General features: G+C 43.2%; 1 protein-coding gene across 7 annotated transcripts in view; it reads right to left on the bottom strand.

The window, feature by feature from the left end:
* Window positions 1–21,931, bottom strand: part of ncor2 (nuclear receptor corepressor 2) — a 113,504-nt gene that overhangs the window by 27,020 nt on the left and 64,553 nt on the right. For 5 of the 7 annotated variants that reach the window (XM_034212554.1, XM_034212550.1, XM_034212552.1 and 2 more), the window contains 16 exons: window positions 20,783–20,955; window positions 20,373–20,466; window positions 18,417–18,595; window positions 17,682–17,736; window positions 17,494–17,592; window positions 15,496–15,692; window positions 12,924–13,084; window positions 11,654–11,716; window positions 5,192–5,334; window positions 4,889–5,027; window positions 3,930–4,350; window positions 2,745–2,865; window positions 1,995–2,265; window positions 1,098–1,145; window positions 600–764; window positions 70–206 (listed from right to left, as the gene is read on the bottom strand). In XM_034212554.1, coding sequence (XP_034068445.1) covers window positions 70–206; window positions 600–764; window positions 1,098–1,145; window positions 1,995–2,265; window positions 2,745–2,865; window positions 3,930–4,350; window positions 4,889–5,027; window positions 5,192–5,334; window positions 11,654–11,716; window positions 12,924–13,084; window positions 15,496–15,692; window positions 17,494–17,592; window positions 17,682–17,736; window positions 18,417–18,595; window positions 20,373–20,466; window positions 20,783–20,955 — 2,466 coding nt within the window. The remainder of the gene's footprint in view (window positions 1–69; window positions 207–599; window positions 765–1,097; window positions 1,146–1,994; window positions 2,266–2,744; window positions 2,866–3,929; window positions 4,351–4,888; window positions 5,028–5,191; window positions 5,335–11,653; window positions 11,717–12,923; window positions 13,085–15,495; window positions 15,693–17,493; window positions 17,593–17,681; window positions 17,737–18,416; window positions 18,596–20,372; window positions 20,467–20,782; window positions 20,956–21,931) is intronic. The other 2 variants (XM_034212551.1, XM_034212553.1) reach the window with 2 other exon arrangements.

Genomic DNA, 21,931 nt, shown 5'->3' with positions numbered 1-21,931 from the left:
TTTCAATATTGATGTTTTTTAAGGTAATTGCTGTGGGCCAACTATGACTTCATTTGTGTTGGGCTCTACCTGTGTGATGGAGCCTCCTGGCTTGGAGGAGGAAATAAGAGGAGGGGGATCAGGCATCGTGAGGGGTCTCACTGCTGCTAGCCTTCCACTGTCCTGTGGCAGATTAGGCAGTGAGGGGTGGCCTGTTTGCTGGAACGCTGGAGGACAGAAGTGATTATGAGTTTTGGCAGAGAGAAGTGAAGTGAAGTAAAAAAGAATGCTTGTATCAAAGCTGAAGTCTTAATCAATCAACCCCTGTTTTTGGCCTGATAATGGTTAAAGAAAATGTTATGTGAAATAAATTTGACTAAAATGACATTTTCGCTCGACTAGATTGACTGAAAGTTCAATATAATCGGATAACTAAAATAGCATATTTTTCACAAGATCAAATATTAAACATTTTGACTTAAAGTATTGACAAAAATGACTTGTCCCTACTAAAAATAAACAAAAATGCACTTGTTGTAGACTTAATAATAAAAGAGAAAGACGAAGATGCAATCTTAAATAGCTGGAAAAACAAACTGGGGACAGATTAGAGGACTCACAGTTGAAGTGGAGCAGGTGCTGGTCGTGACTGATCTTGACCATGTCTCGTGGGGACATGGGATAGGGGGAGAGAACGGGACGACCTATGTTGGAGGTCCTCAGGTCGTCGGGGCCCATCGCCTGCTTCTTAGCTTCACCGTGCGGAGAGAAAGACCGGGATTTTTCTGAAACAACACACAAAGTCAGAACTAAAAGCAACAACAGTCAGATAGACCTCCCCTAATCTAACAAGCTGTCCTTCAGCCGCCACTCACTGATGTCAACAACAACAATTGTCATCAACACCAATGTCATTGTTGTCTGTGAGGACAGAAAACCCCTCAAGCCTCATCCTAGCCAGGGTGATATCAACACTGAATTAACACGCCAGCATACATAACAAGCTTCTGCTTAATGTATTGTACACACAGTAAATCTAACAGAGGAGGTGATCACCCTGCAGTGTGGTTAAGGTGTTATTAAATAAAAGGGAATGGTGTGGCAAGGGGTGAACCTACTTAATCCCTGCAGGAGGGTCAGTAACCACCTCTCGTTGCCTTCCAGCTCTGAAGGGACACAAACACACCACAGATCATCGCACCTCACAGATTGTTCTCTCTCACACAGAAACATGTGCTAACTACATTTACACGTTACTGCTATTTCAATATGGTGACTTTAGTCTGAGCTATCAGCCAAATGAGACTAAATAGTAACTATAATGTAGTTTGTAAATATGTCTACACCTGCCTCTGTGTAAGGCACCCTACAAACAGCTTTTTATGCCCGTTTCCTTTCCAAAAATGCATGAGAAAATAGTTGCTGTAGTTCACAGCTGCTGTGCCAAGATGGTTATGAAAGACCTGTCTTTGCCGGGACTGTTGCTAAAAGTCTTACGCTGTGCTCTCAGAGATTCACATTCCACACGCTCACAGTAAGGGCACTAAACTAGACTATATTCCCTTCTGGGTCAATAGCAATACCAGATCATTTATCAGTTGCCTCTCCACGAGTGTCCCAGAAAAACTTGAATACCCTAAACACTAGAGACCACAGCCTTGAAGGTTATAACTTGTAGCAAGGACCAACTAAGTAAAACTAGATCAAATGCTCCTAAAACCGTATAATATGCAGCACATTCATTAACCTCCATTTTCTTTTGAACATATCATGGGCCGCATTTACAGTGCTAATGTTGAATCCATGTATCCTTTGAGACAACTTTAGCAAACACACATATATACAGCCCAAAAACAAGGGATCACAGATAATGAAATTATGGCTTGGGAAAAAGACAAATGCTGGAAATTGTGTGAGGTGTTCCTACATTTAAACTTAAGCAGCTTAGAAAACAACATATATGAAAAACCATCTGACTGGGACTGGTATTTCTGTTATGCCCGAGGTGTGCATACCATCCTTGTCGCTGGTGGAGGGGCTGCGGGGGCGCATGCGAGGACTGATGCTGTGAAGAGCCTCTCTGTCTCTCTCCGACTGCATGGTGTACGGCTGCTGTTTGCCGGGCTGGCCTGAGAGCAGCTGTTGCTGCTGTTGCTGCATTTTGACCTCCTGAGAGGACTCCCCGTGAGCCATGGTGATCTGCTGCTGGTACAATGCCAGGGCGTGGGGGGGCAGCAGTGACTTGCCACCACTCCGCTGAACGGCCTGCAAGGCGGCTTCTGGCAACTACACACAGGATGAGAGGGAAAGAAAAAAGGTTACAATCACACATAACTGAAGCCCACGCCTACCTGGCATTTGACATATGGTTAGCCACATATCTGATAAACATGATAGCTAATGAACATCTCTTGTTTCTTGGTAAGCTAAAGTTTCCCTAATGGGTGGGATCTCATTTCTTCCCCACAAAGCAATCTACCCATCAGCTTCCATCTGGCTGGCTTATTTCATACAAATATGACTAAACAATTCCACGTTGTACACCGTTATCTCTGAGAGCAGAGACACAGGGATAGCATTGATACTACTGCAATCAAAAAAGTGGTTGTGTGTGTCAAATCAGATTTGTTACAAAATTCTACCTGTGTCAAAGAAACTTTCAAAGCCTGGAAAAACATCACGCACATTGCTATTGTGTTATGTAAGAGGGGGAATATTTTAAATAAATACACAATGAGACCCACAAAGTTTAACTAGTGACTCACAATGGGTGGTATAGCAGCAGCCCTCTGTTTGAGCTGTTTCAGGTCCAAGGGCTTCTGCAGTGGGGACGATATCACTCCATCATGAGAGTAGTTCAGTAAACTTGGCCGTGGAGAAGTGATTCTGCACAAAAAAAAACAGGAATAAGTCACTCTTATTGGCTGTGCCCACTTTAGCACAAATATATCAACCGTCAATCTAGAAAAAATGTTACTCAAAATAAGGCAGAGGTTCTGATTGCGTTCAAATCCATTCACAGGCACAAAAATAAGTGTCTAAAGAAGGTGTTTAAGTATTTAAATGATGGCAAAAGAAAATAAAAGGAATATATTGGGTGTGTGTATGTGTTTGTGTTATATGTACTATGTGTGCTGTCAGAGAGGCTAGAACCGAATTGCAAGGAAAAATCCATATCCATGTCTCGCACATCTGTCGAAAGCACACAGTATACTCTGAATCACAGACACACACTTTGATGCACAACAACACAAAAGTGTGCACACACACACGCAAAAAACACACACTCAGTCCCTTTGTTTGCTTTGGCAGAGAGGGCAGCTTTTCCCCCGGCTCTGCCAGTACATGCAAAAATTGAACAAATACCGTGCAAACAAAACTAATCACTCCTCCCACGCACTTTGACACCCATTTCTTGTGGCCTCATTCACAGACACAATGATATATATGGGGGTGTGTGTGTGTGTGTGTGTGTGTGTGTGTGTGTGTGTGTGTGTGTGTGTGTGTGTGTGTGTGTGTGTGTGTGTGTGTGTGTGTGTGCATGTGTGCATGTATGTGTGTGTGTATGTATATATATATATATATATAAAATATATATTCTCATTCAGACAAAGTACAAATAAAATCTCTGGTTGATAGAAAAGGGCAACCTGTGGTGTACACACAAGTGGCTTCCCTGCTGTACAGTGTAGCTAGGCAACTAATAACAGTTCAAAATCCTTGCTGCTTTTTTCTGATGTCTGATGTGGTATCAGAGAAGTAGGACACCTAGTAAACCGCTGCTGAAAAACCAGAAGCCATTTGAAACCGCCAATCTTAAACATGCCCAAAGATGTCATTGATAAAAACCAAAACAGGAAAATTATTCCTTTTTTCTTTAAAACAATGGGCAATTCTTTGTAATTGGAAACAATCTATGTTCCACTTCACCTCTTGTTGCAAGCTCTTACCTATTTTTGTCTGGGTTGTCTGTCTCCTCCACTTCATCAGCGCTGCAAGTGGCACTAGAGTCACTGTCCCCATGGGAACCCGTTTTAGGCCCATGGTCCTTTTTGGAGCTCTTAGAGGAGCTCTTTCCTTCCTCTGTCTCTGCAGTAGGAGGTTTTTGATCTATGGCATCGCTGGGTGGCGTTGGCTCTTTGTTGGTCTCCCCTGTCTCAGTCTTTATCTCTTGCTTGATGGCTGATTCTGCATCTTCCTTGACCGGAGGTTTCTCATCCCCTGCCTGGCCCATGTCGGACCCGGACGCCTCCTTGTCCCCGGCGTTGGAGCTGGACTTCGACCTGCTCGAGCCTTCTTCTTTAGCCTTGCTGTCCTCTGATGAGTGTGGCGAGGGCAAGCTCTCCGTGTCAGAGCTGTTGTTAGCACCACCTGACAGAGGACAAAAGGAAACACAGATTATAAGACAAGAACGGGCAAATCATGTTATATCCCCTTGTTCTTATGTCATGTATTTTTCCCCATCTCTTTGTGCTAAAACAGATTCTTCACTGTGCCAGTCTTCTACCTAATCAGGTTTCACTGTACAATAAGGAGCAACACAAAACCAATTGGGATGATGGGTGAAATCCCCCGGGGCTTCAGTGCTCTATTGTGGAAGTGCAGTGTACACAGTCTTCCCTTATCAACAAACTACAGCAGATGCTTCAATGCTTGTCATTGCAGAACGTAAATCTTTACTTTTTAACAGTATGCTTCTTACATTACATACTCTGGCTGGCCATTATATGCAATCTGATACAACAGCCCAGCCAAAGATTCTGCCTTTACAAAGATAATAATGTTATTATCTTTGGGAATACAGTATAACTCATGTCAAACTAATATGTAATAAGTAAAAAGTCATGATGCACACAAATTATAAACCTTTCTTTTGGTAATTAGCAAATAGATCTTTGGAGTGACGTACCTTCTCCATCTTCAGGGGCCTCCTCTTCATTGCCACTGGCACCTGAGCCCTCCATCTCCTCCTCCTCTGCTGTGTACGGGGCACTGGTCTCCTCATTCTGCAGGGCTTTGCCCCTACGGCGGGCCTTTCGCTCTTTCTCCTGGGTGAAAACAAACACACACTAAATACAAACAGCCGGGGGGATGTAAAAAGAAACCAGAAACCATCTTTACAGCTTGGTTGTGCACAAGAAACCATGAATGACGTACTTTGTCGGCATCATGTGAAGCAAACATGACTCACAAAAAATGTCCTGGTACTCACCGATTTCATTTTATGCTGCTGCAGAATCTCATCCAGTTTCTGCCTCTTCTTGTAGTTAAAGTAGAAGTTCTTGCACTGTGACACGGTTTTTGACCCCACCATCTTGGCGATGGCGGACCAATTCCTACCATACTGGAGAAGGCCTGGAATCAACAGATGGACATGCAGAGGATTAGGATAGGACGGGAACAAAGACAGACAACATGGCTGACATGTGGCCTAGCACCACTCGGTCTCAACTCCATAATCTGAGCAAAGTACATTTGTTGTTAAGATTGTAAATGCAGTTATTTCGTTTATACCATGATCTATATCTATCACCACAATCTCTATAACTGCATAGTGTGGGAAGTCTCTCATGGGAAATCCAAAGCTATAAACACCTGTCTCTATAAACAGGGTATATGCAGGAATCCTGAAGTCAAATGTAATACCTTTTAAGACCTTTTTTAAGACCCTTTCCATACATTTTAAGACCTCATCGCCACTTCGAGTTTTAACCGGTTACATTGGCGACACACTTTTACCTCACACATTTACTATATACAGTATTGATTGTCCTTCCTCCTTATCTTCCAACCATTTGGACGCAAACTTGCATTTCCCCGTAACAATGTTGTTTAACAACCGGCGTAAACGGACCTTTGCGCGCTATCAAGCAGTGAGATGTCCTGTTCAGATGACGTCAAATCCAACGGGATGCCATAAATAAACTACAGAATCACACTGCAATGATTACATTCAGGAAAACTTTAGAATACAACCTCTTTGGACAATTTATATACTTATTGAAAACAAGCTACAAAATGTAATACCTTGGAAAATGCCATGTAATACTTTGTAATAGCCTTAATTTTCGCTAAATTGATTTATCAACTTTTAATCATTTTTAAGACCCCGCAGACACTCTGATAAAGCCGTCAAAACTGAAGCACAGCCTGAGAATTCAGTTCATAATCTAACAGACACAGCAACAAATACACAAAACAATATTGGATTATTTCACGGATTTACGCTCAAATCTATGACAATAGGTGAATGTTGGTAAACTTCTGTTATCAGGGATTCATTGTGAATATCCTCACACGAGCGACAAAGCTGAGAGAACGTTCCCATCAGCCCAACATGGTCTTAAAGGGATCTTTTACATGTAAATGTCTGTCTGTACATAGGTCTGTTACCTCTCCGTTTTTACAAAATATGATTGCCTTTATGGAGTAATACAATTGTATTCAATTTAATTGAGTAGTTGGCTATTATGTGGAAAAGTTTAAAAACTGATTTTAAAACATCCCTGAATGATCTTATAAGGAACATAACCAGAAAATATTGCTTCTCAATTTATTTTACCCTTTATGCATGCAGGCTGACCTAATGATTTATGATTACCTTATTAAATAATGTTACAAAAAAGATACCAGTTCCATTTCAAACGTTTTAAGCATATTTTGATGATTATCAAGATAATATCGTGAATCAATTTTCCTGAGCTAATAGTGACATTACATTTTCATGTTGTCCCATGCACACACACAGTGCCTGCGGCAGCGTGGCCTGACGCCATCTGCCTCCTAAGTAGAGACAGAGTGGAGGAATATGAGAGGGACGAGGTGGTGCGTTGGCTGAAACGTCAGTCATACCAATGACATCACCAACTCTCCCAACTGGGGTCACTCGGTGTCACATTCTGACTGACTTTGATGCGACCCAGTTCCAAGAAACCCTGGGTCCTTTACTCAGTCAACCACATGATTGTGCCTTACACAAGAGTCTACAGGCACCCGCTGGGCCACCGCGTTGATAGATTGACCTGTCATGCAACACACACGTACACACAACTGTTCAGTATGTGTGCTAAAAGAAGAGATGTAGAGAGTGTGTAAACGAGAGTGAGTGAGAAAGACAGATCGTGTAGAATTTGCTCTGGTGTCCCCCCCCCACCAGATTCTGCTGTTAGCTAAAGGCAGCTCATTAACAGTGTGTGTTGTAAGAGGCTTAGCTTACACCACCCACTTGTTTCCTGTGCCAGCCTGACAGGTCCTGGCAACAGGACAGCCTCTCAAAGGGTTGTGAGGAGGGGGGTGGGGGGGTGTTATTAACAGGCAAAGAGCCAACACCTCCTGGGATAACCTTGGACATGGGTTCAGAGGTCTCTGCATCTCATCGCTTAATGGAGGCAGTAGGACAACAAGCCATTCCCAGCCAAAGGAGAGGAAAGGACATCTGTTTACAGCCCTGTCATATCAGCTCTCAGATCAATCAGAAAAGACTGATACCAACGCTCTGCTGAGTAATACCATAAATAAGTAATAGCTGCAATAAAAGCTACCACACGACTTGTTTAAGGGTCTAAAATCCCTGGTATTATTCACAATGATATGTACATATTCGTACCGGGATACTAAGATACTAATGTGCATATAAACAAATTGCCCAACATATGATACGTTTCCTCTGTCCCTTATCAACTAATGCAAACATGAAAACACTTTTGCCAAAAGGGCTTGCATCGTGCAGCAGATGTGAGAAGAAAAATAATATTCACAGTCATGCTGAGAATGTATAAACGGCAGTATAAAAATAACTACCATAACAAGTTAGGGTGATCTTCAAGTCTGAGCTGCTGGTGTCTAAAAGCCGCTGCACACCTACAACCTGTTAAGTGTTAAAGTGGAAGAGGTTTTTCAGCTGAAATATTCATCGCTGCCACTAAAAGGCATTGCTAGGAAAGCTCCTCCAAGGAAGAAAAAGAAAGGCGGCCGACCTGACTCGCTCCAAGAGGACTGAGACACATGACCGACACTTATTAACCTTTTACAGCCGTCTCACGAGAGGGGAGACCGCCCTACAAGTCAGACACCCTCTGGAGTACTCACAAAACATACACAAGCACACGAACAAAGACACAAACAATAGCGTGATCTCACACACTCACACACACATTAGGACAAGTAAGACAAACACTTTGCTGCACCCACTGAACATGAAGCAATTTCCTGAAAGCCAAAGGTCACTTTATTACGACCTCTATCTACATCCAGTTTGTTCCATCAGAGGCAAGCACCTAAAGCACAATCTTAAGCAGCTCTGGTTGACTCGGGCCTTAGTTGCTGGAGCAACACACACATGGAACAAACATCCAATCAGCAGCAGCGATACTAAAGCAGGTGGTATTCTCACAGCCAATCAGGATACTGTATTCCCATTAGCTCCTCCCAGAGAAAGTCCAATCAACACCCGGTGCAGCCAGAAAGTGGTTGTTCCTGTCTGTCACCTGCCTGTCACTCCAGCCGTTGTCCCGCGGTCCTGCAGTGGATAACAGTATCAGACGGTCTGATCTCTGGAGGGCCCGTTGGGAAGCTCTTCGGGGCTGGGCCTTCCGATCCAGAGCAGAGGAGATGAAAACAGCTCAGACTCGGAGCTCTTCCTGCCAGCTGGCCTGATACTTTAGCCAGTGTAAGGTTGACATGCTCCTAAACAGCACATGCTCCTGGTCTTTCCCCTTCTTTTCCTCTCACTCTTGCCTCCCCGAGCTTCGGTGAGTGCTGATCTGTTCTTCTTCTCCGCCGTGTCTCTCCCCAATGGCGGTCGTCTGGGAAGACTTCCACAGGAAAGTGGGACTGTGGGGCGGTGCTATGTGCTCAGCCTCTCTCTCCCCTCATCTGATCTCTCCTCTATCTCTCTTTTTTTTCTCTCCCTCCCTCTCCCGGTCGGTCCGTCCCTCCCCCTACCTCAGTCTGCCAGCAGGCACCGCCGCACGCACACTCACACAAATGCAGTATGAGTACACACACTCACTCGAACCCTTTCTCTCTCTCCCTCTCTCTGTCTCTCTTGTTATTACTCTCGCGCACAGACGCAAACACACACTCAGGCAGTCCAAGAGTAAACAGAGAGCAGAGAGAGAGAGAGAGAGAGAGAGAGAGAGAGAGAGAGAGAGAGAGAGAGAGAGAGAGAGGGGAAAGATATAGAGAGAGAGAGAGCTGAGCCAGAGAGACAATGGAGAAAAGGAAAGGACACAGAAGTGGAGAGTAAGCAAAGAGAGCAGAGGGGGGAGACAGGAGGGGGGGGGGGGTTGATGTTGATACCAGGAGAAAGCATAAAGGCTTTCAAATGTTTCCTGACTGACCTGCTTTTCATCTTGAATGTGACCTCTCTCCAGTCTATAACAACACCGAGTGAGTTGAGAGACAAAGTGAGTGGGGGAAAGAGGCGCTTGCCAAATCTTCCACAGCTCTTGCCAATCTGGGCCGTTGCCATCTCCCATCCGAGAGAGACGGACAGAACGAGCGGCGGAGATAGAGCAACCGTGGAGGAGGAATACAGAAGAAAAATAATATGCCATTCTCTACCTGCTGCTCCTTAAATGGGTTCTTCCAGCAAAGCAGAGCAGGGGCCATTATCCAGCTGCCTGCACCCAAGCAAAGCCTGCCAGATTAGTGCACTTACATAAACGGCAGCCAAGGAGGGTACACACACACACACACACACACACACACACACACACAACACACACACCACACACACACACACACACACACACACACACACACACACACACACACACACACACACACACACACACACACACACACACACACACACACACACACACACACACACACACACACACACCAACACACACACACACACACACACACACACACACACACACACACACACACACACACACACCACACACACACACACACACACACACACACACACACACACACACACACACACACACACACACACACACACACCACACACACACACACACACGATGGACCAAGTGCACACAGACACAACCTTTTGCTGCACGTCTTGCACACACACAGGCAGGAAGAAGTGTTGGGTCTGAGAGAGAGGCTTTACTAGGCTGAATTCTGGCAGACGCTTGTATGAGGTAGCAGTCTTTATGAGCATTGAAGACAAGAGTGATCTATCCATGAGTGTGGCCATGCTATCCTCGAAGGCAGGGCTGGCTGGTGCTGCCATGCTGGAATGCCAATGTCCTGCCAGGCACTATAAATGCCATTATTCAGATCTGTTTAGCTCGAGGGGATAAACACATTAGCATCAGGACACCTACGCCTCTTTAAAACATATACATGTCAAGCACCTTCAAGGGAGAGTACCTTGACAATCTTATTTAATACTATAAGGAAATGGGAGGGGTGTGGTTGTGATCTTGGAAGGGGAATCCCTTTTGGCAGGTGTGGGGGTTGATGTTAGAACTGAGGAAAACGGCAAGAGCAGCTCCTCCTCTTGGGCCCTCAGGTCTGTAGCTGTGGCTCTGTGGTTGTGGTTACATAAGCCCTTCATAGAAGACTAGCTACCACCAAGCTGCCAGGCTAATCCTCTGGGATGGAGAGCCCCACTAATCCCACTGCAGGAGAATGGAACTGAAGACATTAACCAGGATTACTACACAGGACTGTGTTCAAGCCAGGCCAGCTATCACAAAATAACCCCTCAACACACAAACATGCACGCAAACCCTATATTGTAGCAGACACACACACAGCTTGAGACGGATGCGATAAATGATGACCAAATGTGGTTTCAATTTCACACTCAAGCTGCTGATCGCTCCTTGCAAGAGGCACTTCATATACTGTTGATTACAAGGGAGGACAGATTAAGTTAGCAAGAAGCAGAACTGACAGTCACACAAAGCAAGATGACATGTCATCTTCAAATGGCCACAAAGCAGCCGCCTTGGCATGAAATTTAGTTGAGTCAAGTACAGAAGGCAGGTCTGGCAAAAACAATGATGGTACAAAGCCACCTAAGATCTGACATTAAACAATCATCTAGGAAAATATGCATTTAAATACACAGCTGAGCGGACAACACCCCTTACATGTTCAGGTAAACTATTAAAATATCCACACAGAAGAAAACCAGATTGGACTATATCCAAAGAGTAATACACATTACAAACGACTCAAGGTAAGCAGATCAGTATATCAGTAACAGACTCCTGGACTGCCCGCACAAACAGTCAAACACACTCTCACAGAGCACCAGTGCTAGGAAAATGGGCAGAATGTCAGTGACCTCTGTGAATAAGCCACAGACCTCTTGGTAATCTTCAGTCAGAGACAATAAACAGGCTGAGTTAATGACTGCTGCAGTTGCAGGGGCTAGCTGATAAGAGGCAGACTTTACAGCCTGCTTGATAAAAAGATACGTTGCATTGACCCAGAGAGAAGGGGAAGTGGCTCCAAAGAGCAAGAGACTCAGAACAGGCACTCTGACATATACACGCCAAGACACAACCCAGCAGCACGTGGCAGCGGCTGCCTCACTAACAGGAAGTCACAGCCGCATCTCTTCTCTACACTTTCAAAAACATGAAACAGTACTTGAGCCGCTGCTACTGTTCCTCTATAATACACATCAACTGGAATTAAGTTGTACTTAACAGGGCTAAGAAAAGGTTTACTGTATTACCTTTTTTGGCAGTTTCCATTTCTTCTTCAGTCCAGCGAGAGCTCTCATTCATTTCCAGATTGGCTGTTAAAAAAAATAGAGAACCACCGAGTTAGAGAAGGCGGGACAATGGTGGGGGGGGGGGGGGGGGGGGGGGAGTGGGCAGTTGTCACAAAGTCAGTTAGGGAGTGACTGACAAGGGTAAAGGAAAGAGAAAGAGAAATTAGAGAAGACAGAATAAGAGGGTGGGGGGCAGGGTAGTTTGTACTGCCTGCCAGTGAAGCACTGCAGCGTGGGTCGCTAGGGAGTGTTTGTTTTAGATGGAGGAAGCAGGAAATCCAAGGAGAGCAGTCAGTTAATGATTATAGACAAAACAACTGGCTTCTTTCCTTGCACAGGCCGACCCTGGCCCTGCCCGGCAGAGAGCGGAGTGCGAGCCAGGGCTTCTGTGTCCTCTAGCTGGACCTGTAAAGGGCACAGGACGGCTAGCCCTGCTGCCAGCAAGGGAACAAACAGTGGCAGAGGTGGGGGGGTTGCTGATGAGAGCCCCTAGTGCCTGAATCACCTGGGGATTCCCTGTGACTAAACCTGTGCTGCAGCATAGATACAAAAAACGCTGAAGCATCAAAAATCCCTGATTGCCTGCAGCAAGAGTGTTAGTGGGTTAGTGGCTGACTTACCATCTGCGAGGTAACAAAGAGCTAAGCGGGGGGGGACACTGCTGACACACTGAATACTTTGTCTTTCCCAAACAGATGGGATTTAATCTCTTGTAGGCACACATTTTCAACGTTTTTTCTTATCATTTCTTATTATGCAATTATGCAAAAAAAGTAAGTGCAACACTGAATGTGAATAAGTGAAAAGGGACAAAAGGAACAACAGTGCACTCTTGTGGTGTGGGACAGGAAGCAACTAGATCAAAGGTGACAAAGTTAATCTTGAGTGACGCTAGTGAAATTAGCTGTAAACCTTAGCTGTTAGCTGATAGTAACATGATTGTATCCCTCATTATTGCTTCTTGCCATCTTAATGTTTTAAACAAGTTAGCTATCAATTACGTTTCCCTAATGAAAAGGAAAAAAAGGTTTCTAGGCATCTCTGTGTTTAACAGGAATATTGCAATGGCTTGATTGCAAATTGAGACACAATTAATTTCATAATGTTTCCCCCTCATCTTCACCTCTATATTTACAGTATGTTTGGTGCCTGCAGCTGCATGCTAAATGGTTCAAATAAAACTGCACAGAGAATAAAATTGGGACTCATTTGCAATACTGCAGAGACTGACCCAGCTCACTGTTGAGTGGCGGTGTGGTCGTCTCCTCCACTTCGCTGGTCATGGAGCGGGTGATGCGGCCCTTGCGGCGCCCCTGGCTGTTGGCTGTGCGTCGGCCCTTGACAGCCACAGTAGGCTCTTTGTCCTCTGCATCTTCTCCAGAGGTGTCGTCCCTGTGAAGAGAAAACACGTGCTGTTTGAAAGTGTTCACAACATGGTGGGTCACTGATATAGTTGTCCCCTTATAAAGTGCCAAAGTGACGCATCCTAAAACCCGGAAGTAAGCTTCTTCCGGTTCCCTCGACAAAAAAGCAATGCAATTTCTCCATAGGATTTTAGAAAATAGCTCGAAATAAGGTCTTTGGTTGACACACAGTTAAGAGACGGATCACGTTTTGTTCAGTCGGATAATCTCCACATGTCTACCCTACTTTTATCATTTTCTAATCATAAATCTATCGATTACATTTATGATCGAAGAAGCTTACTTCCGGGTTTTAGGACTGTGGCACTCTATATTACAAAGCAATAACATAATTGCCACAGAACTGAATGTTTTAATCCAATGAGGATGTTTTTCACCACTGAAGATTAGACTAAGGCAAAAAGCCCTTAACACAAACAAGAAGTGAATATGTGTTGCAGTAAAGACACGGTTAAATACCACCAAAGAAAATGCCAAGTGTCTGCTGATTACAATGTGTCACAACTGTCACTTACTGCACAGAAAGAAACACATTAATGACAATATGATGTCCAAGGTAATGTATGAAAAAAGTAAACTGATGTCAATGTACACACCATCATTAAATTGAATCGGAGAGTTGACACTTGAACATTTCATTTCAAACCCAATGTGCTGAAGAACAGCCCAAGCGACACAAAATGTGCCACAACAATATTACTTGCAGGCTACAAATTACATTGTAGTTTGAAAAAGAAAAAAAGGTGTGGAGAGACGCACATACGTCCATCAACATCTTGTCCCTTTAAAGGTTTGGTCTCTACTTGGTGACGAGTTAATTCTGAAGACTGAAACAAAAACTTTTGTCTGTAAATGTGTACACAGACACTGATTTCCCTTCCTATTTTTTCTAAGATAATGTATCGAGTGTCAGCACAATGGCATGCCAGGGGACAGCCACTGAGTTTGAACTTACTGCACCTCCATTCATCTTCCCCCAGCTCCATTAATCTTCCTGAGGGGAGCCGGTGGCACTCTAAATATAGGCGAGCCAGCTGTGCCAGGGACAGCAGGCAGCAAGGGCTGCTGGGAGTTACAGAGTCCCCTGGCCCTGCCACAGAGCAGGGAGGCAGAAGGCAATGCTTCATCATCATCCTCTAGTCGGACACAACTGCTAATATATATGACCTGCTATTACATGAAACTACTGTAGTGTACAGCCTCAGCTGACATCATAATATAATGCATTAATACAGATATAGAGTGTTGTATTCATCGATTACTCTACAGGCAACAGAAAGCAGTGATATTCCATCTGTTGTTTTGCATCCTTTGCTGGCGCTGTGCCTGAACCCCCCCTCTACCACCGCTGCAACCTCGCCACTCTTTACACACTGACAATTGACATTTACAGTGAGGTTAATCATACTGCTTATTTTCCCAAATTGAAAAAAAACCCAGTCTAACAAAATAAGCAAAGAATTTGTTTAAATGACACTTGGCATCCTATTGGGAAGTATAAACAGGAAAACAGCTGTTTTAATAAGGAGAACGAATGGACGCTTGAATTCGCTGTAGGTGGAATGTCTGCCTGGAGGAGGGGGGGGGAGATTGGGCTCAAGGGTAACAGATTGATTGGATTTCCAGATCTCTCCCGCTTAGCCAAAATGTACTCCCACTCGATTTGCTGGAGCCTGACCTGGAAAAATTCTAAAATTGTGTGTCGGAGGAGTGAGAAAAGTGAGAAGATTGTTGCAGCTGAGCCGGTCCAGGCTCATGCAACGTAGCGAAAATGTTTTCACTGGGCCACTCTGTCAGAGAGCATTTTTATTGAATGGGAAAAAACCCTTTTTACAAATGCAACGCATGAAGAGGTGCTGTTTGTGAGAATGCTAATGTCCGAATTGACATAAAACGGGATTCTGAAAAGGCTCCCAAGTAAGGGCCGTGTTAATCGTGTTTACATTCAGCTGGTGCAAAACTGAAAGCAAACAAATATTTGTGGGTAAGGAAGAATATGCATTAATAGAAGACCCTAACGAAATGATTGACCAGAGAGAAGGACATTTTAGCATTTCTGTAACTAAGGGTCAAAATGGTTCAAAGAACGGAAAGAGACTGTTGTTTATGATACAATTGCAAACAGGCTACATGATTGCAGTTAAATCTGCTCCATGCCCTGCATCCTGCACACTCTACTAAGCAAACAACCCCGGCCTAAAACAAAAGGTAAGGCATGACATTAAGTGAGACTCGGACAACCTCCTGTTCTGTGCTACATGTGTGAAAGGGACACTTGGGAAATGTCCAATCCTAATGATACATGCTTCATATTCATCTTTAGACAGTGTTTAGAATGAAGTGTTTGATGCAAATATGATTTAAAAAAAAGTGACTCACTTCATTCCATCCTCCTTCTCTTCAGCTTCATTTTTTTCTTCGTCCCTCTCCCCCTCCTTCTCTTTCTCCTCCTTCTCCTTCTCCTTTTCTTCCTGGATGCCCCGGTGCACTTGTTGCTGTTGTTGTTGCAGCTGCAGCTGCTGCTGTTGCTGTTGCTGCTGCTGCTGCTGCTGTTGTTGCTGCTGCTGCTGGCCGTGCTGCGTCGAGGGAGAAGGAAACAACGAGGAACTCAGTTACATAGGCAATCCCAGGTAACTGGACACACACACAAACACTTGCCAGCAAACTCCCTGACCTCTCCTGACACATGCACTTTAAAGTTAGGACGCATTCACTTGAAAAATGGCAGTATCGCTTGCATCCCTTTTTGTTCTATGTAACTGTTGTTATTATAGAAAGTGACAGTTTCATTTCATATGCCCACATTCATTTTCTGAGTGAGAATGCACTTCCTGTGGCAGGTCTTATATTGCAAACATTATTCCGATAAATGTGCTTTTAAAAACACACAGCTGCAGACGGTGTGATGTCTGGCAGTTTTTCTGGTGAGATAAAACAACAAACCGCACTATTGCATTAGCAAAATCATCAAACATTTAAAAAAAGAAATTGGCAGGGACTCCTTTTTTTTGTTTCACAGACTTGCTTGACATTTCGACGACTTTGATACACTTGATTTAACTGAAATGTAGATAATGATTTATAACAATCCTATTCATTTTCTGCATGGACAAAACAAAACAGGATACGAAAGTTCAGAAGATACGCTCTTTAAGCACCCAGAACCACTTCCTCACCAACTTCCTGTCTGTCTAGGCTTTTAAGGTTAGAGTTCAGATTAGTACAGGCATGCAATCTGAGCAAAAAAAACACTGCACATTTTCACCAAGCACACATACTTAAACTCATCAGAACTTCTACTCTATTTGATGTGTTTGCAGTTGCTGCCTGTGGGTACAGAAATTATAAAGAAGACCACTGAGCATCAACAGCACTGTGGGGAAAAAACTAAGTAGGCTAGAAACATTAACATTTGCATTAAGCTCTCACTTATCCCCTCTGTCTCTCCACTACCCAAACATAATCTTTATTAGCAGCTGCACACAGCTCACTCTGACATATAGCACGGCACATTCTGTCCCTCTGCAGCTACCTCTCTGTGTGACTGCCAGCTATTAGTGCTAGCTGCTATTCAAGAGATGTGGAGCAAACCGCTGGGTAACGAACAAGGTTTCTTTAGGAAAGCTGAGAAGACACCATCCATGTACCCACAGGAAAAAGTCGCCAGTCAATTAATGTACTTCTTTCTTAGGGCCCACCACCATGAAGTTGAACTGCTAGCATGTGACGCTAAGTAATATCAGGGAGCTCATTAGCTATAGAAACAATCTGAATGTGTGGAAATACTGCTGACATGATGATGTTCAGCAAAGTGTGGCATTTGATCAGCACAACTGTGTGACATTTGGGGTTTAGAGACCTCCTCTGTTCTGTAAAGACTAGTGAGATTAAGTGCACACAGGACAGATTTGCAGCACTACCATATCCAATTTCAGTAGCTTTCAAAGAGTTAAATTCTGTTTGCCTGTCGTTTTTGCGTGGCAGATACCTGAAGTTCAACTCTGTTGCATGCTCTGGGAAAACATGGTCAACTCTAAATAGAAAAACGTATCTGTGCTGACCAACTGGATACAATCACAGGCAAGTCTTTCTTAAGTTACATCCTTTGTATACAAGAACAATATGGGAAAAGTGAGTAGTGGTTGTTCCTGCCAAACGTGTTGGACAACAGAGAATAACATTAGACCTGGAGTGTAATGACTGAATGGAAAACAAATGTTTTCGCCAACTAGCAAATGGTATTGGTTAGCTAAGTGACTGCAGCTGACTTCTTTGTTGCCTAGCAATAGAAAAAAGGAGACCGACTGAAAAATCGAAATATCTTTTAAATAAAACAAATCTGGTTAGAATAGAAATTAGTTTGAGAGGTAAGAATACCTGGCTTCTTCCTCGGCGTCTGTAGTTCCTCCGCACTATGTTCTTATAGTTCTCGTTCTTTTTGGTCAGGTAGTAAAAGAGCACACATTCCGCCACCGTCTGAAACATGAAAACAAATGTTTTTCAGTCATAACCTGAGAGGACTGGAACACTTCGAAAAAACAGACAAAAATAAAATGAACAAATACCTTTCTCTCCAGAAAAGACGCAATCAGACCAAAGTTTTTGGGATGCTGGATGAACCTGCGGGAACATAACAAAGGCACTGAGGCAACCTGCTAATGAAATGATTCAAAATCATTGGCAGAAGCACTCTAAAATAAGGGAATAACACACAGAGAATAACAGAGGAGGTGACGTACACACTGACGCAGAAAAAAAACCTCCAAAACAAAAACATTGATCTCAGCGGAACTCTACCTCTACAAAGGATGTAATACTTGTAAAACATGTCATAGAATAAGATATTCAATCACTAGTGAATACATGTATTATTGTATGTTTTGGATCAAATTTGATAGAAAGAAGAAATGGAAGCTCTTTGTTTTGCATGTGGGTGAACTTTAAAATCACTGCTTTCACTGTGTGGGTTTGCTGCGATTTGGCAGTTTGCAACGCCTCCTTTCCTTTTTACGAAAGGTGATGATTGAGTTCCTCACCAACAACTTACTGACTTTTACCTTTATCAGTCACACATATTTCACATGCAGTACAAGACACACTTAATCTTGTTGTAAAAATAAGATCCTGAGCACTTAGTCAACAAAATGAAAAATGAGCCAAGAGATTATATTGGATTTGAAAAGCCTGAAAAAACGGTATGTTCTTACATTTTATTCTTAGTGCCAAATGCCCCAAAAGTACCGTCCGACACTATTTCAGGCGCATATTTGACCAACTAGGGAATGAAGTGTTGTGCTTACTTCTCTCTGAAAGTGTCCTTCTCCTGCTCGCTCCACATGTTCATAACCTGTCGGTCCTTGTACACCTTCATGGGGTCATCCATCAATCCGTTCATGTTGATGAACTTGATGCGCTGCTGCTCGGCATCAAACAGCATGGGGGGGATGACCGCCAGCTGCCGCATCTGCTTCTCTGTGTTCTGACATACACACAAATGCTGAAGTGAGTGGATTGGTCTCCAGAGGGAAACTGACTGACAACATGATGCTTATATTGACGTGCGCTATGGGAAACGTGCCCTTTCTTCAAGTTTTCAGAGGACAGGAGAGGAAGTTTAGGGTGTCGCGTTGGCTCAGCAGCTAATGGCATTTTCCAGGTCAAATGTAACATCTCACTTTTCTATCGTTTTTCCGTTTACAATAAGATCATGTCTAAGTACAGGAGGAACATGGGGGTAAAGAAAAGGTGCTGTGCTATCTCGAGTTGTTTTGAAGGTATAAAAGCGTTTCTCGAGATGAGACAAGAGAACCCAATTGGACACACCACTTGGCCTAATGGCAAGCTGACATGAGAGGACCCAGTGTAATGTGTGACTTCTGGATTTCACGGCACTGTGAGCTCAGAGCACAGTCCTCCACCACCTATGCATAACATAGAGATTGGTTTCAGACATTGTATGAGACACATTCAACATTTGACTTCTGCATAGACTTTCAAAATCTATGATAAGAAAGACTTTCAATATCTATGATAAGAAAGACTTTCAATATCTATGATAAGAAAGACTTTCAATATCTATGATAAGAAAGACTTTCAATATCTATGATAAGAAAGAATTTCAATAGGTGGGGTCACTCAGTGTCTTTATGCAAAGTAGAGATAACTGTATACACTGTATAGTTTTAGGAGGAATCTGGCTAAAATATTGTATTATATTTTAACTGGACATAAAATGTGAGAACTTAAGAGCTTTTGAAATATAAATAATACATTTCAATTAATTTGGCTGGTATGTTTGTATCAAGTCAAGCCCATTTTATTAATATAATTTGCCAGGGGGCTCAAACTGTACCTGAAATTGCCGTCTTAGACAAGATTGACAGTATTGATCTTGAAACTTTTTTAGAGCAGCTAAATGTTGTTTGAGAATTATCATACAATTATTATACAGTTGACAAGAACAGGGACCATTATTACTGTTGCATCAACAGCTGACACCATGTGTGGAGTATGCATGTTGTAAAAGGAGGGAAGAGAAATGAGGGAAGAATCTAAAAAAGTAGAGACAGGCAGTAAAAAAAGACCCACAAAATATCAAAGTTTTGGCAGCATTTCAATTGAAAGCAGCTGCGCTTGCCTCTGGGCTGCGGTGGCCTTAAAGAGCTAGTATTGAGCTTTGGTTGGAGCTGCTTTTCTCCCTACCAGAAATATTCCATTGACATACTTTAGCATCTGTCTAACAGTTGTATTACAGTGTATGCCAATATCGAGTGGCCTATGCCCCTGAAACAAAACCATGTTGCATTTATTTCAGAAGGCTCGAGTAACATTTCTGCAGGCTATGTCTTTGTGATGCTGTTTTTTATTACATTGTACGGCAAGTTACAATAGATAATAATTCATAAATAGTGGTAATGTGTTTTTGTTTTTGTATGTTGAAGATAAACTTCATGTGGGCCCACTTGATTTCACCTAATCGTCATGTTTTACAGTTAAATATATAATTAATCATAGTGTCTTTTCCTCAATTACAAAAAACTGGCTCCTTCAATTACATTTAAATATACATATATGTATATTAACAGTATATAAATAATTCCTAGTAGAAATGCCAGCAGTTAGTTGTGACACTAAACACAACCACACAACCAGATTTCTGGCCACCATAGAAACGTGAACTTCAGAGTGTGAAAACACCCTAAGTGTTGTGAAAGAGAAAGTGGAGGGGGACAACCCTCTTTAACAGAAGAGCTAACCTCATGCTCTGATATTCCATCGATGATCTCGGAGACCTCATGCTCACTGCGAGCTGCAGACGAGGCCAGCCCACCTCCTCTCTGCCCAACACGGCTGCAGAAGGAAAAACACAGAAGCCGTGTCACTCAAAACTACCCACAAGCAAGTGTTTATGATGAGAGTAGTATCGAGCCACCAAATCAGAGTACTTAAGAAATGTGTCCAGAAATGAAATGTATTTCCCACAGTTGAACCATCACATGTCGAACGTTGTGAAAGTGGTAATGTAATGAAAAACAAAGAAATGGCGTTGTGCTCAAACCGTGCAATACAAAAGTGAACATTTGAGCCCTGCAGTGTAGAGCTATTTATTTATTTGTCCTTGGTTTGGCAGTGAGTGTACATTATGTTTTGAATCGTATAACCTCACCTCTGCATGCGCTCCTGTAGCTCTCTCTGCTTGCGGATCTCTGGGAACTGTTTCTCGTAGTACTCGCGCACCTTGCCCTCCTTGGCTCGGCGCCGCGGGTTGCTTTCGATGCGATCCACCTTCTTCTCCCAGGCTTCCATCAGCTGGTCATAGCGCTGGCAAAATTTCTGTTCCTAAAGCACCAAAGAAGATATCAGACCGTTGCAGATCAGCTTAAACATCAAAACTATTTTCCTCTGTCTTCCCTTTGATCTTAAAACATTAAATGAATGCACCATTACATCAAATGAATTACAATGAAAGAGTGTTTAACAGTTACTGATAAAGCAAGATATCCCCCAAAGCGCATAGTGAGATTTGAGATAATCTGATATCTTTCAATAATTATTTTTCACTGATCTCCTTTTTTGTTGACACACCGTGAAGCTCTACAAATTCAGAGTGGGCTTTGTGTTATGTTGGTATATTTTGGGGAGTCTGGCGTTGAGCCACGGCGCTGGCAGACAGCAGACCAACGTTTTCCCAGCTTCCTCGCAGGCTGGCTATAAAGCAGACCGTTAAACTCGGAGGAGACACGACCCTCAGAGGGCTCATAAAGCACAAGGGGACTCTGCCCATGAGGAGCTCCCTCCCCCACACAAGAGAAGACTGGAAACTCGCCAACAACTCAGGCTTTGATACAGGTGCTGCATTTTAACTGTCCTTTATGTCCTCGTATAAACTGGAAAAACATAATAACTGTAGAACTGCAAAACAGTTATTGCTGGGTTGGAGGTGGTTGGAAAACTATCTCCTACTTGTGGATAGCTGCACATTTTTATAGTAAAACTTGATTTGCACTAACTATTTTCTTTCAAAGCAGTTTATTTTTAAGATGCCTGACTAGCATCACCCCATTGATCTCTGCTTTATTTATAGTCATGCTCTCTGGCTCAGTCTCCCTCGATCACTGGCAGGCAAGAGCGCATGCTAATGCTGTACAATGCTCATTATAAGTGGCTGGCAGGGAATGCAACAGATTTGAGTCGTTTTTTCTGATGACCGTGTGAGAGAATGTATTTTGTTTTTCAAAAGCAATGGCTTCCCCTGGGCACAGTGAGAGGACTGACATCTTCTTTGTTTTTTCTTAAAATGGAGACTCACTTCAAG

The sequence above is a fragment of the Gymnodraco acuticeps genome, unplaced genomic scaffold (genome assembly GCF_902827175.1).
Source record: "Gymnodraco acuticeps unplaced genomic scaffold, fGymAcu1.1, whole genome shotgun sequence".
In the NCBI taxonomy this organism is placed as follows: domain Eukaryota; kingdom Metazoa; phylum Chordata; class Actinopteri; order Perciformes; family Bathydraconidae; genus Gymnodraco; species Gymnodraco acuticeps.
This window is presented reverse-complemented; position numbering and strand designations above follow the sequence as displayed.